Source organism: Lobosporangium transversale (genome assembly GCF_002105155.1).
Source record: "Lobosporangium transversale strain NRRL 3116 chromosome Unknown BCR41scaffold_71, whole genome shotgun sequence".
Taxonomy (NCBI): domain Eukaryota; kingdom Fungi; phylum Mortierellomycota; class Mortierellomycetes; order Mortierellales; family Mortierellaceae; genus Lobosporangium; species Lobosporangium transversale.
In genome coordinates, this window is record NW_019029049.1 from 3,446 (window position 1) to 18,186 (window position 14,741).

The window sequence follows — 14,741 nt, forward strand, 5'->3', positions numbered from 1 at the left end:
ACTCTAAAAGATGCTGGCTCTTAGTCCCAATGCGGTGTCTATCAAATATTTTTTTCTCTTTTAATGTTGTAGCTTTTGGCCTTCTTAAAATATTCGATCAAAAGTCATAAGAAGGAGGACCCTATATATTGCGGGCGCATTTAGTCTTGTAGATAATATATTTTTATTTTTATTTTTATTTTCACTTTTTTTATTTTGTGATCCAGTGGATGTGATCATATTACAAAGCTCTTCATAGCATTACAATGACTAAAGTCGGGTATTTTTCTTTATAGTTCTCACAAAATACAACATCGTCTCTCTTAACGAGACAAAAAAGTAGTTCATAATATTTTAAGCTTTATTTCTGGTCTTATTTTCTATAGAATCAAAGGAGCTCCATCATACCGATCACTTGTGGATTTAAGTTATCCCTGTACATAGCCAGTATCATCTCTGAGTTTATTTCAAGGTTGGCTTTCTTGACCTTAATCTTAAGGGCAGCTGTTTGTCAATCTGCAACCAATGCTGGCTTCCTCAACCGAGTCGGCTTCCTTGACATTAGCAGGGCAGCTGTTTGTCAGTCTGCAACCAATGCTGGCTTCCTCAACCGAGTCGGCTTCCTTGACATTAGCAGGGCAGCTGTTTGTCAGTCTGCAACCAATGCTGGCTTCCTCAACCGAGTCACCGATTGGGATCTTGATTGGGCCAGCTATAAGATTAAATGGAAGGTGATAATGAGGTAAATGTTTAGTATATTTTAATAATATATAACTCGTAAACATGCATATGCATATGAACAGGTGTAAAGATCTTACCTTCGGCGGACATGACCAAGGCGGCAGCAACTACGGAAAGGGCGGCGGCGATTGAGAACTTCATGATGTGGAATGGATGGTGGATAGTAAAGTAGCTTTTTTAGTGTTGTAAGGTACTTGAGGATAAGGAAAAGGAAAGGTGTAGGAGTGTCTGCTTTTTTATAAAAAAAAAAAAAAAAAAAAGCAAAAAAAAAATTTACCTGTATATGATAGCGGAATACCTAACATATCTTGAAACATCAAGCAACCTATAGCTATAAGTCAAAGATGCTTTTCTGTTTGACTATTCTTATCCTATCTCAGTTACATCAGGGGCTGAATCACTCGTCTAATGAAGTGAGACTTGAGATAGCCATCAGAACGTCTGATCCACACATCTAAGACAATTTTCGAAATTTCCATATGACATGCCTGTGAGACAGCCAATCACACAAGTCTTGTCGTCATAGTTGACAACATACAGCTTCATGTAGCCGAAAAGGCATAATGCAGATGTAGGATAGTTGGGGTAGTTGTGCAGAAGGCTGTGTCCGTGTATTGCTGTTGCGATACTCAGTCAGGGTCTAGTTGCTCATACTTTGGAGGCACAAAATCAATGTGATGATATCTTTTCCTTGGGACTCTTTATTTTCTTACCCCTCTATAGCCAAATGATCTGTCTTCGCCTGTTCATACTATACAGCAGAACGGCAATAGCGTATACTGTCCTTATCCAGTAATTGCTAGATTAGGTTAGGTTGTTTAGGTTGTTTCCCATGATGAACCAGTTTAATCAAATCTTCTGTTTGACTTAAGAATCTCCTGTTTGACATTGGAAATCTCTTGTTTGACATGTCAGAACCTTATCGAAACATCTTGCCCGATATTTTACTTTTCTTCTATTCGCTCTGACTTTGATCCGCCTGTTAACATATTGACAGCCCGATACAGCACAATCGCCGTTGTACCGAAATGCTCAAAAAGTGAGACATTCTATTTTGTGTAAGTTGGGGTCAATATAGAAAACTCGATATAGTTAGAGATACAATTATCTGGAGCTGAAACATCGGTATAGACCCGACTCCATCCTTAATCAAGAGAGAAACATTATGGGGTGCTCAGAGTGTCCTTTGTTATCGCTGGAAGGTATAATAATATCATCTACGTACACCTTAACGTAATGAAGGCCTCCAAGCGAAGATACTAATCATAGGTTTGGGTATGAGCAACGTTGTATTGTGTTTGAATGCAATGTGGCTTCCTCTGGAGGAGATCTATGGTGTGCTTGAAGTTGATTGTAGTAAAATACCTGTAGCCTGTCTACTTGCGTGTAGAACCTATCCTCGAAGAGCGCGTTCATGGCAGCAGCAAACACCAGCCAGGAATTTCGTTGTGCTGTGGGAGAGGTCAAATAGAAACCCCTCATCGAGAGCATATTCCACGCTTGGTAGAGCTTCTTGGAGAGTGACAGAAGCTCAAACATGTCGGTGTTTATCTTCCCCAAGATGCTTTCAGCCATGGTTATCTCTACACTGCTTTGTCTCGATGTATAAACCCAAATAATCTAAAGGTACTTGTCATAAACGGCAACTGTTTTTTACCAAGAACACGGATAGAGCCAAAACGTGATTTATTGTTCCTTAATTTACATAGTTTAATTTGACCATATGACACGGCCCTTATTTTGAAACTCTAATCGAGCCTGAAAAAAAAGTCGCGTCTACGATGCACTGCAGATCTAAAATGTAAACCTGTTCACTTTGTTTTACTGTCCTACTTTCTCAGCACACCTAAATCTGCCTCCATTTTCCCTGGACCTTTTTTTTCATTGCTTTCGTCTATTTTATCAGTTTTTTTTAAAAAAGAAAAAAAAAAATCATGCCTGCCACACGTTCCACACGTTCGTCATCTGTTGCACCTCCTACAACTCAGTTGCCTACCAAGCGCTCTCGCTCTATCTATGGCGGCTCGAACCACTCGAAAGCTGTTTCTTCTCTGGTCCGCTGGATTTGTGGACTCGCTTTGCAAGGGATCTGTCAGAAGACTTTCTTAATACATGTAGAGGGCTCTTGGAAGAGACAACTACTATCGCTGAAGATAGCGCAGAGGAACAAGCTAAGGGCTCGGCACTTTATGATCTGAATGAAGTACTGAAGGAGCTTGGATCCTGCCTGGCTAACTTTCCAGAGATGACCCAAGAGCTTGAAAATGCCCTGCAGAGGGAAGATCAGGTTGGTGACACGCAGTAGCAATGGGAATTTGAACAAGAGGCGCTCAACAACGTGGTGCACTTGAACTTGGACCAGAGAATCGCCTTAAAACACATCATCAAAGCAGCCAAGGGTGAGGTTCATAAGAGGCTTTTTTTCATTGATGGCCCAGGAGGAACAGGCAAATCATTGTTATACAGCACACTCATTGGCTGTCTCACTGGTCGACATAAACTAAGTGTGATTGCTGTTGCACCATCAGGGATTGCCTTTCTCATTCTTCATAATGACCATACAGCCCACTCTATGTTCAAGATACCGATCCCTTTTGACTGTCGCTCCACCTTCAATCTTAGTATGCGGCGAGATGAGAATATGCAATGCTGGCGTCTTCTGGGACGAGACTCCTTTACAGTACAGGCATTGCTTTGAGGCTGTCGACAGGCTACTTCGGGATATTATGGGACAGGATACTCCATTCAGTGGTAAGGTGTTTGTATTTGGAGGCGACTTCAGAAAGGTACTTCTGGTTGTCATCCGTGGGACCCAGGCTCAGATTGAGGATGCTTCACTAAAAAGATCTTATATAGGCCTTCAGTGGCGGCATTCAGACTGAGCAAGAATATGCGGGTTAACAGCCATCCTGAGAATCAAACAGGTTGCGATTATCAAAGAGCTATATCAAGGAGAGCGTATATTCATTCCTCACATACCGCTTACAGCGATTGATGACCATTCTTCCCCAATCATGCTCTGCAGACGCTAGTTTCCAGTCAAGCCAGCCTTCGCCATGGCTTTCAACAAGTCTCAAGGACAGACACTTAAACACGGTGTTTATCTTCCTCAAGATGTCTTCAGTCATGGCCATCCCTATGTTGCTTTATCATGATGTACTGGCCCAAACAATCTTAAGGTACTGATAGGGGACGGGAAGATAGAAGGCAAGCCTGGGATATACACCCGGAACATAGTCTTCAAAGGTGCTTTGTAGACACCATATCTTTTGATCTTCAGGTATTCTGTCGCTTATTCATCTCCAGTTTGTTCACGCCAGCCTCCAACTCACCTCTGCCGTTACTCCATCTGACGTTATTCTGCCAGATGCTCCCCTCTTGGTTGTAACATTTTTTTTTTGTATTTTATTTTGTATCTTATTTTGTATCTTATTTTGAACTACAATAAAGACAACCTTTTATGTCGTTCTCACGAGGCAAAGCATTAAATTTTTTAATAAGGCACAAGGGCAGGCTGTGGCGAAGCCACGGTCTCTAGCTCGTTTTAATATAAGAGAAGAAGATATTAAAGTATGATTGGCGAGTAACATTGGCGATTAAACATAGTTCATGGTGATGATAGAGCTTGATATATGGCTTTTGCTGATTTTTTTTTCTGGTTGATTTTTACTGATTAATTTTATTGATTTTCTAGCATGCAATAGGCAGCTGACTTCTACTGTGATCTGGAAGTGCTACAAAGGACGCACTGTCCTCATTATCAGAGTAGCCATGGGACATATGTGTGACCTCTTTTTATTCCTTCTGACCGAGAAAAAACTAAAAATAAAATAAATAAAATCTAGCGTTCGCTCTGATCTACTCTCTATCTAGTAACGAGTGAAAAGAAAAGGGAGGTGTGGGAGGGACATATGTCCCATGGCTACTCTGATAATGAGGATAGTGCGTCCTTTGTAGCACTTCCAGATCATTATCCTCGTAGCCATGGTCCATATGTGACTTCAGAGCGAACCAAAAACAGACGTCGTCAAATTTGAATTGGTTTTGCGGGAAACACGGTAGTGTTTGTTGAAAACCTTGTCAGACGACCAATTCCCTTGAACCATGATATCTTGGGTTGATACGCCAGCGATGGCTGCCAAGGTTGATCCTATAGCGCGCGGCTTTGGAGGAGGCCGTTTCGACGGAAGATTTGGAATTCGACGTGTGATTTCATTCATAAAAGTGCCTATGGTACTGACCCTAAGGACTTTAGACTTGTCTTTCACAAAGCGCATAAGAGGATTGAATTTATAATCCTGATCTTTGTGGTGCTCGATTTCGAGAGGTGTGGCCGCTATCCGTCTGGTGTATTCTGTATAGGCCTCGACTGGGCAAATTTTCTTGTCGTTAGGGTGTCTACCTACGAAGATCGACTTTATGATGCGCTGCCCATCGCGTCGCTCCTTAGGGAAGACTATGGTAAGGAGAAGACCCTTTTCATTGGTCTCTGACTTTGACACATCGATGCAACCGATATCATCTGGCCGGAGAAACGCACAAACGCCTAAGAGCCAGCAGAGCTTGCGAGAGAGCTTAGGCATATCAAGATCCACATTGTCCTCCATGCGGAAGTATGAAAGGATGGGTGAAATGTCGAGTGCGGATACGTGCTCCATTTGAAATACGCCAGTACTTTTCATTGCTGCCATGAACCGCTGAAAGTAGATATTGCCTGTGATCACGGATGTGTCGTCGTAAAGCTTTAAGATGGCTGATTTTTTGTTAAGAGTGGTATTCCTACTCCAAGAATAAATAATTCGCGCATGGCATAAATAGTTAACCACAGCAATTGCATTTGGCGTACTAGGGTCGAAGCCTTCTTGTTGAGCCCATACTGCGAAAGCTTCTTGAGTTGGAAGATATTGTCGACGTGTTTTGCTGTTGGCACCCGCTGAATCTAGTAGAGTGATAGCGGATGGTGGGAGTCCTGCATCTAGATCTTTACGTCGCCTCTTATTCTCCATGCTGTCAATGACCAGAGTGGATTCTTGCTGAGGAGATCGCTTGCGCTTCCGACGGCTGGTAGGACTGCTTCCCGAGGGATCGGGATTGGTGGTGCTACTGCCATCTCCTTGATGGTTGGGAACCATATTGCACTCGGCCACCATGGGGTTATTACTGTTGCTGTCAGTTTCTGGGTCTGTATCCTCTCCAAGATGATTGGTAGAAGATTCCATGGGGGGCAAATGTAAAGGTTGCCCATCTCTGTCCAGTTGTGTTGAAGGGCGTCTATCTTCAGAGCATCTGGATGGAATTTCCATGAGACAAATGTCGGTAGCTGTTTGTTCTGTGCCGACGCAAATAGGTCCACCTGATGTGGCCCCCATTGGTGTTCCAGTTGTTGAAAGAATGGGCGACTGATCCTCCATTCCAATTGCGATATCATTCGCCGTGACGGTGCATCCGCTGGGTTGAATGCAGATGGGATGTATGTCGTCCGAAGTCGAGTCCCCGTTGCTAGGCAGTGACGCCATAACGTGTCCGCTTGCAAAAGTCAAGGTAGTGTTCTAGGGGGATCTAAGGGTGCAATAAAGGTATCTTTATTCAGGGGGAACTATGCTACAGAACTAGATAGAAAAGTAGACCTATTTATACTAGTTAATATCCTGTTGCAAGGAATGCTCTAGAAATATGGGCGAAATACTATGTTGCACAAAATTATTATAGTGATTTCGCTTGCATCCTTCCCGTCATGAAGAAACCTATTATCTTGTTTTTCTTGAAGCCTCAAAGACGGCAAGCGCCTCTTTAGCGTTTGTGAGCGAAGATTTTGTTTCCCAAGTGGCTTCATCTAATGGATAGCCTTTCCAAAGAACGAGCCACTTAGGAGTTTTGCCAAACATTTTGAAGTCAATGATTTTGTCGACTTCATACTCCTCTTCTCCATCTACAAGCTCGGGGGCAGGGCGTGGTGGTAAGCGGTCGCCGAATTCACGAGGTGACTCAATATAGGGGCGAAGCAGATCGGCATTAAAGACTGGATGCTGATGCATGTCAGGCGGTAGTTCCAGCTTGTAGGCATTTTCATTGACCTTCGAAATGATCTTGTAAGGGCCTATGTACTCAGGTTCCAGTTTCTGCGACGGCCTATTTTTATGTCCCGCGACAGAGATGTTTTCCGAGCTTAAGAGCACCATGTCGCCCACAGCAAACGTAGCAGGCCTGCGAGTTTTGTCCGCTTGGGCCTTTTGCCTATTCTGCGCTTCGATGATGGCATCCTGAGCTAGCGCCAAATTCATCGACTGGGTTCGAACAAAATCACTGACAGCCGGAACATTGGTATCAGGTGGCTTTAAAAGAGATCCAGGGACTAGTGGATGGTGACCATAGTTCAGAAAGAATGGGGAGAAGCCTGTCGTAGGATTGACAGAGTTGTTGTATGCGAACTCCATCATAGGCAGTAAAAGATCCCAGTCGTTTTGCTTGTACGATATGTAAGAGCGGAGCATTTCTTCTAATGTTCTGTTGGCGCGCTCTGTTTGTCCGTCTGATTGTGGATGGAAGGCAGTAGACATGTTAAGTTTGGTGCCCATGAGCTTCATCAACGTTGTCCAGAACTTGCCGGTGAAACGTGAATCTCTATCTGACACAATTGTCCGAGGCATGCCGTGCAGTCTAAAAACATTGTCGAAAAAGAGTCGTGCAACATCAGAGGCAGTGTCGGTAGTTCGGCTAGCGCAGAAATGAACTTGCTTGGACAGTTTGTCCACAAAGACCGTAATCGCGTCAAAACCTCTGGCTGTCTTCGGAAGCTTGACAATGAAGTCCATTGTTACAGTATCCCATCGTTGGCTTGGAATTGCCAAAGGTTGGAAAAGCCCTGCAGGAGGCTTTAGTGAAGGCTTGTTACGCTGGCATTGCTCACAGGAAGCAATGTATTTTTTTATATCCCTCGCCATGCGTGGCCAAAAATATGTTCGTCGCATGCTACTGTACGTTTTATCGAATCCCAAGTGGCCTGATATAGGAGCGTCGTGAGCGTCATGCAAGAGTTGTGAACGGAGTCCGTCGTCCTTGGGTATGCAGAGGCGAGGGCCTTGTCCAGCGTTGATCCAGAGTAGACCATCCACCACGAAGTAACGATCCGAGGTAGAGGCATCCTTATACTGATGCACGAGGGGACCTAGAATTGGATCGTGTAGGTAGCAACTGGCTAGTTGTTTTCGAATGCCAGGGTCTAGATTGATATCCAAGGAGTTCAAAGTAGTAGGTGTAGCCTCCAAGTCCTTGAGGTCCGGTCTTCGTGAAAGAGCATCAGGGACGACGTTATCTTTACCAGGTTTATACTTGAATACGAAATCATACTCTTGAAGCAACTCCATCCATCTTGCTTGTCTGCGAGTCAAGTTCGGCTGGCTAGGAAAATGTTGTAGAGTGGCATGGTCGGTATAAACGACAAAGTGAGAACCATCAAGGTAGTATCGCCATGTCTTCAGAGCATGCACCACAGCCAGCAGTTCTTGTTCGTGTGTAGGATAGTTGCGTTCCGCTGGGTTGAGCTTGCGTGAAGTAAAAGCTACTGGTCGTGATTCACCATTTTGGTCCGTCTGGAACAGGACAGCACCAATTGCAAAACCTGAAGCGTCTGTTTCGACTGCTGTAGAGAGGGCAGGATCGAATATCCTAAGAACTGGTGCTGAGCTCACTGCTCTTTTCAAAGTCTCAAAGGCGTCTTGTTGAGATTTTCCCCAGTGGAATTCCTTATTGGAGCCTAACAATTGTGTGAGGGGAAGAGCAATATCAGCGTAATGAGAAATGTACTGATGGTAAAAATTAGTCAAACCAAGGAATTGCATCACATGTCGTTGGGTTGTTGGTACTGGCCATTCCCTTATTGCCTTGACAAGTCCGCCATTCGTCTTGAGTCCATCCTTGGAGATGACATGGCCTAGGAACTCAGTCTCTTCCTGCATGAAGGAACACTTGGATAATTCACAATAAAGCCCAGCTTGACGCAAGAGGGAGAGTACTTGTCGGATGTGCTCTAAGTGATCTTTCTCGTTATCGGAGTAAATTAAAATATCATCGAGATACACAACAACACATTTATCAAGAAGTGGATCAAGTACGTTACGCATCATAGTCGAGAACGCTGCAGGTGCATTTGTAAGACCGAAAGGTACGACGTTAAACTCGTAGTGGCCATAGCGAGTTCGGAACGCGGTCTTGTGTTTATCATCAGGATGGACACGCATTTGATGATAGCCCGAGAGTAGATCCAGCTTGGTAAAACATTTAGCTGTTCTGAATCTGTCGATCAATTCATCGATCCGTGGTAAGGGGTACCTGTTTTTCTTTGTGATCTTGTTCAGGCCCCGATAATCAACACACATTCGAAGCGAGCCATCCTTTTTCTTCACAAAGAGGACTGGAGCACCGTATGGTGAGGTGCTCGGTGAGATTAATCCTTTTTGTAAAAGATCAGTTAGCTGCTTCTTCAGTTCATCAAGCTCAGCGATCGACAATCTGATGACAGGTCGGACAGGTGGGTCAGCATAAGGGTCAGTCTCTATACGCATGCTATCACCTCTGTCAGGGGGAAGGCCATCGGGAAGTGTTGTAGGAAAGACATCAGGGAATTCGACTTGAACGATTTGCTTGATAGAGTCCGGTAGTTCAGAACTACTGCTAGAGACAGGTACTGGAACTCGAACTTGGGCGAGGAATACAGAGGCATCAGGTTCCGAGGCAACGGTAAGGAAGTTAAGAGCAGATATGACGGAAGATCGCTGTCTAGGCTTCCTGTCGATGCCAGTGCAAGGCCACAAGACCGGGGTACCTTGGTATTCAAAATGCAGATCATTTGTTCGCCAATTGATGCGAGGGTTGATATCCGTCAGCCATGGTTTACCCAAAATTAGGTCGTATTTGGATAGAGGATAAACAATGGCGTTGATTTTATCCTGATACGCGTTGCGGGCGAGGGTGAACGTGGCTGTGTGCTGAGCAATTGTCTCGGTACCGTTGGGAAGAATGACAGGAATGGGTCTACCCTCAATTAGCGGAACATGTGTGTTCTCGCAGAAAGAGGAACTTATGACATTGCCTTCGGCCCCTCCATCTACAAGAATGCGCGCAGGTCGACCATTCACTGCTCCAATGAAAGTAAGAAGTCGGCGAGAGTTTTTATGTTTGTCATAGGTAAGGCTGAAGGATTGAAGGCGAATTTCGTTACGACAATGGGAGTGGCGATTGGATGAACTAGGGGTAGATGAATGAGTGGAAGTGAGTGAAGTGGAAACAGTGAAAGGATCAGTGGAGGGGAAAATAGGGTCGGAGAGGGGATTGTTTTTTAGCAATGAGGAATGAGTAGGGGAATGGGGATCAGGATGAGGTGAATACTTAGAGAGTAGATGTAAGGAAGTAGATGCAGTGGGAGCAATAGAGTGATCAGAAAGGGGCATGGATGTTATATTTGTGCACAAAGGATTTTTATTTGTAGTCATCAACTGTAACTGACCATGCCCTCTATTATCCAGGGCTTGAAGGCTGGGGCTAGAGGGGGCGAGGCAGGCCTGGTTTACTGCTCGCCCTCCTCTTTTCCCGACTCAGAAAGCGTATGGTCATTGTTTTCTATATTAAAGACAGAGGTGCGTTGGCATTGTTCGGCTCTATGACCTCGGTTCCGGCATCTGAAACAACGCCCCTCACGAACGCAACGTTCTCGTTCAGCTGCTGTGAGCTTGGGTAGCGAGCTTGGCTTGGAGTGGTTTCTGTTTGGTCGTTGCTGATGGAGAGAGGTGCACAGGTTGGCAACCAACATTCTCATGTTATCGAGATCCATTGGTGTAGGGCCAGAATTATTCTCATGATGGGGTGATAAGGCGTTCGAGCGGATACAGGGGTGGCATCGATGGGATGTAGAATACTGTGGACAATGGTCGCCTGCTCAATGGCATCGTCCAACGTCTCTGGCTGTCTAAGTCTTACCTGCTTGCTTGTTTCGGGCTCAAGGCCTAGCATGTATTTTTGCAAAGCAGAGTCTTTGTCGAGATTTGTAGCCAGACGTAGGTGGCTTCTAAACTTGCTCGTATATTCTGCCACACTCATCCTTCCCTGACGAAGTTTATCCAACGCTCGGCGAGCTGCATTCGCAGAATCTGGAGGGGTGAACTGACGGAGGAATGCTTTACGGAAGTCAGCCCAAGGTGTATCGAGATTCAACCCGGAATCTCTCCACCATGCCTTGGCTTCGCCATTGAGACTGAGGACAGCGTATCGAACCCATTTGGATGGCGTGAGTGTGACAATAGTGTAATACTCCTCCAGGCTGTCGACAAAGTTTAAGGCTGCAACAGCGTTAATAGCTCCTTCGTAAGGCGTAGGCTTCTGTGGCTTTAGGACCGTGGCGAGGGTTCTGGCTAGGTCATTCTCAGCGGCTTCGTTGGCTTTAGCAGTAGAGAGGGCCTGATTAAAAGCAGTAGCTATGGCTTCGCGAATGTTCAGAGGAAGATCGATGGACGAAAGGGCGTTATTCAAGTGTTCCATGGCGAGGGGTGAAATTCAATGGTAATTGTAGTTCTCTGGGTGTGTTCGTGGTTTCCTTTGCTACCAATGCAAAAGTCAAGGTAGTGTTCTAGGGGGATCTAAGGGTGCAATAAAGGTATCTTTATTCAGGGGGAACTATGCTACAGAACTAGATAGAAAAGTAGACCTATTTATACTAGTTAATATCCTGTTGCAAGGAATGCTCTAGAAATATGGTCTACTGAATGGTCTACGAAGGACGACCTATTCACATTGTCATAGGTACCATGGACGTATGTGTGTGTCACCTTTCTTCATTGAAAATCCGACGAGAAATAAAGAAAAATAAACTAAATAAAAAGATCCCTCTGCCCTGCAACTCTGATCTACATCTACTTCTCGAGCCAAAAAGGGGTGGTGTGGGTGGGACATACGTCCATGGTACCTATGACAATGTGAATAGGTCGTCCTTCGTAGACCATTCAGTAGACCATTGTCTACGGTACCATGTCCGTATGTGGCTCCAGAGGGATCGCCAAAGAGAACTAAACTAAAACAAAACTAAAACTAAAAGAAAACTGAACGAAATGAACAACTAACTAAAGAAAATCTAGCCTAGAGTGCTCATGGACATGTTGTTGGAGGTGGCACTCGACAAACGGTAGTGCTTCTCGAAGACTTTCGGGGACGACCAATTCCCCTGCACCATGATATCAGCCACTGGTACGCCTGCTATAGCCGCGAGCGTAGAACCTAAGGCTCGGAGCTTAGGAGCTTTCTTGTCTCCTAAATCCATCAGCGAAGAAATCCTACTCATGTGGGAGCCAATAGTAGTCGCACGCGCCGGCTGGGTGTGGTCTTTCACAAATCTAATCAAAGGTACAATGCTTCTTGTTGGGTCCTTCGGATGAGGAGAGGTAGTGGAAGGACAAGACAGCCTGTCCAGGTAAGCGGTGTATGCGTCGACAGGGCATAGCTTCTTGTCAAAGTGAGAACCAATGGTCACATGCTTAATGATACGTTGTCCATCACTCTTCTCTTTTGGGAAAACAACAACAAGCTGAAGCTTCCCTAACACAAGCTTGGAGAGACTGACATCTACACATCTGATGTCGTCTGGTCTCATGAAGCCACAGACGCCTAAGAGCCAACACAGCTTCCATGTAAGCTCCTCAAAAGGCAACTCCATATTTGCTGATGACTGCCGAAAATGGTCCAAAACAGGTGTGATGTCAAAGTGACCAGACCTGGACTCAACGACACCTTCTTGCTTTCCAGCCTTGAGGAACTGGCGGTAGTATTCATCTGATCGTACTCTCTCTGGGTCACGAAATAGGGCGAGGACAGCCGACTTCATGGTCATCAGCGTGGACCACTTCAAATTGCGAGCGACCCGCACGTAGTGTAGCCAGTTCACTACTGGGATCGCGGGGTTAATCCCTTGTTCGAACGAGCCCTCTTTCAGCCAAGTGACGAATTCAGCTTGATGCTTTTCGTACTCTCGCTTGGTGCTCTTGGATCCTTTGTGAGCACAGATAAACTCAGTCACCGCTGGCGAGAGGCCATCTATGAGCATCCTCGTCCTCTTACTCTCCACGCGGTAAGGCCCCAGTGTGGATTCTTGAGCAGGATGTGCGCGTCGTTTCCTGGTGGAGGGAGAACACATGTTCGTGGAATCGGTAAAGGGGGTTGGGTCGCCATTGCCTGTATCTTCGGGAACCAAATCGCCGATGGCCAAAATGGAGTAATTATGGTCGCTTCCAGGCCTTCCTGGTCTAGCTTCTGCAGGATCCTTGGAAGTAAGTTCCATGGAGGACAGATGTAAAGGTTGCCCAAGTGGCTCCACTTGTGTCTCAGCGCATCGAAGTCCACTGCCAAAGGATGAGGTTTCCATGTCATGAACTGAGGAAGCTGGTTGTTGCTGGGCGATGCAAAGAGGTCTATCCGATGAGGCCCCCACTGCTGGTCTAGACGACGGAAAAATGACGGGTCCAGCCTCCATTCGAGCTGCGCTTGCATCCGGCGTGATGGTGCATCTGCTGGATTGAATACTGAAGGTACATATGTGGTCCTGAGTCTTGTGCCTGTTGCTAGACAATGCTTCCATATTTTGTCCGCCAGGTCCATCAGAGGTTGTGAACGAGTTCCGCCGAACCGGTTGATGTAAGCGATGGTGGTTGTGTTGTCGATTACTAGGTTGAGCATCCTCCCTTGTGTTTGCGGTAGAGTGACTGCGTAGTACACGGTTAGTAACTCTTTTAAATTGATGTGTTGGTGGCGTATGTTTGGTGGCCATAGCCCTGTCCAAGTGCGCTGCCCTATGACGATCCCCCAGCCTTGGTCGGAGGCGTCTGTGTACACGTCCATCTGAGTTGGCGACTGAATCCATGACGTCCCGTTCCACTCCTTGAGTTGGTGTGTCCACCAATCCAGATCGGCTCGAGCTCTGTCGTCCAGTGAGATCGTCGCTTCCCAAGATGACCCCTGATGGCTGAGCGCTCTGTTCTTCAATGCCAGAAGATGCCGCGTCATTAGACGAGCTGGAAATACTGCTGCTGTCGTCGCCATGGCTTTCCCTATGAACGTAGCCAAGTTGCGAACCGTCGTCCATCCCTTGCTGAGCATCTTCGCTGCTTCTCGCCGTATGTCCCTGACCTTGGACTTCGGTACCGAGAGGGTCATGTCGGTGGTGTTGATGGTGAAACCCAGATGATCTAGACATTTCGTTGGCATCAGAGAGGATTTCTCCTTGTTGATGAGGAATCCAAGAGACTTGAGTTTGTCCAGGACAAGATTCGTGTGCTCTTCTGCTTGGGCTTTGGAGTTGGCCATGATCAACAGATCGTCGATGTAAGCTGTCAGCCGTATTCCTCGACGCCTCGCCCATCTCAACACCGGGCGTAGGACCTTCGTGAAGACTAACGGCGACAGTGACATCCCGAAAGGTAGAGTGCGAAACTGATACAGCTGACCCTTCCACTGAAACTGAAGGTAAGGACGAAAATGTGGATGAATCAGCACATGAAGGAAAGCATCTTTGAGATCGATGCTCGTCAAATAATCGTTCTTCTGAAGGGTATTGCATACTACCTGAATCGTCTCCATCTTGAACGAGTCTGTGATGATAAATTGATTGAGAGGACGTAGGTTGAGGACAGGCCGGAGGTCCCCTGTCTTCTTGGGGATAGTAAACAAACGACTCTGGAAACCAGGTCCCGAAGCGTGCTCTATGGCTTTTTTGGCCAGAAGTGCGATCACTTCGTTCTCTATCGCCAGTGTCTCCTCCTTGGATAGATGCGGGGAAAGGGCTCTTGATGTGTGTGTTATTGGAGGTTGTCTGTGGAAGGGAATCTGAAAACCGTTTCCAATCACGGAGCGGACCCACCTGTCGTCCGTGAGGAGCCTCCAAGCCCTCGAGTAGAGGTGCAGACGGCCTCCTACTGGCTCTTGTTGGCGCTGCCGCGTCCCCGTCCACGGCTGCCTCTGTAAAAATACTGTCCCTGCTGGTTGTT

At 46.1% G+C, this 14,741-nt stretch overlaps 1 protein-coding gene across 1 annotated transcript; it reads right to left on the reverse strand.

Moving 5' to 3' along the window:
* Positions 1-321: 321 nt before the first annotated feature.
* On the reverse strand, positions 322-936 carry BCR41DRAFT_426576 (hypothetical protein). Its single transcript, XM_022030747.1, has 2 exons — positions 798-936; positions 322-691 (listed from the first exon to the last, which is right to left on the reverse strand). The coding sequence occupies exons 1-2, from the start codon at positions 859-861 to the stop codon at positions 474-476; spliced, it is 282 nt and encodes a 93-aa protein (XP_021875727.1). The 5' UTR covers positions 862-936; the 3' UTR covers positions 322-473.
* Between the last annotated feature and the right edge of the window lie 13,805 nt (positions 937-14,741).

What these genes read in the sequence shown, in the direction of transcription:
- BCR41DRAFT_426576 (XM_022030747.1), bottom strand. Translation starts at nt 861, where the DNA reads ATGAAGTTCTCAATCGCCGCCGCCCTTTCCGTAGTTGCTGCCGCCTTG. An exon ending in CTTGGTCATGTCCGCCGAAG is followed by an intron (nt 692 to 797) that starts GTAAGATCTTTA and finishes TTAATCTTATAG; the next exon opens with CTGGCCCAATCAAGATCCCA.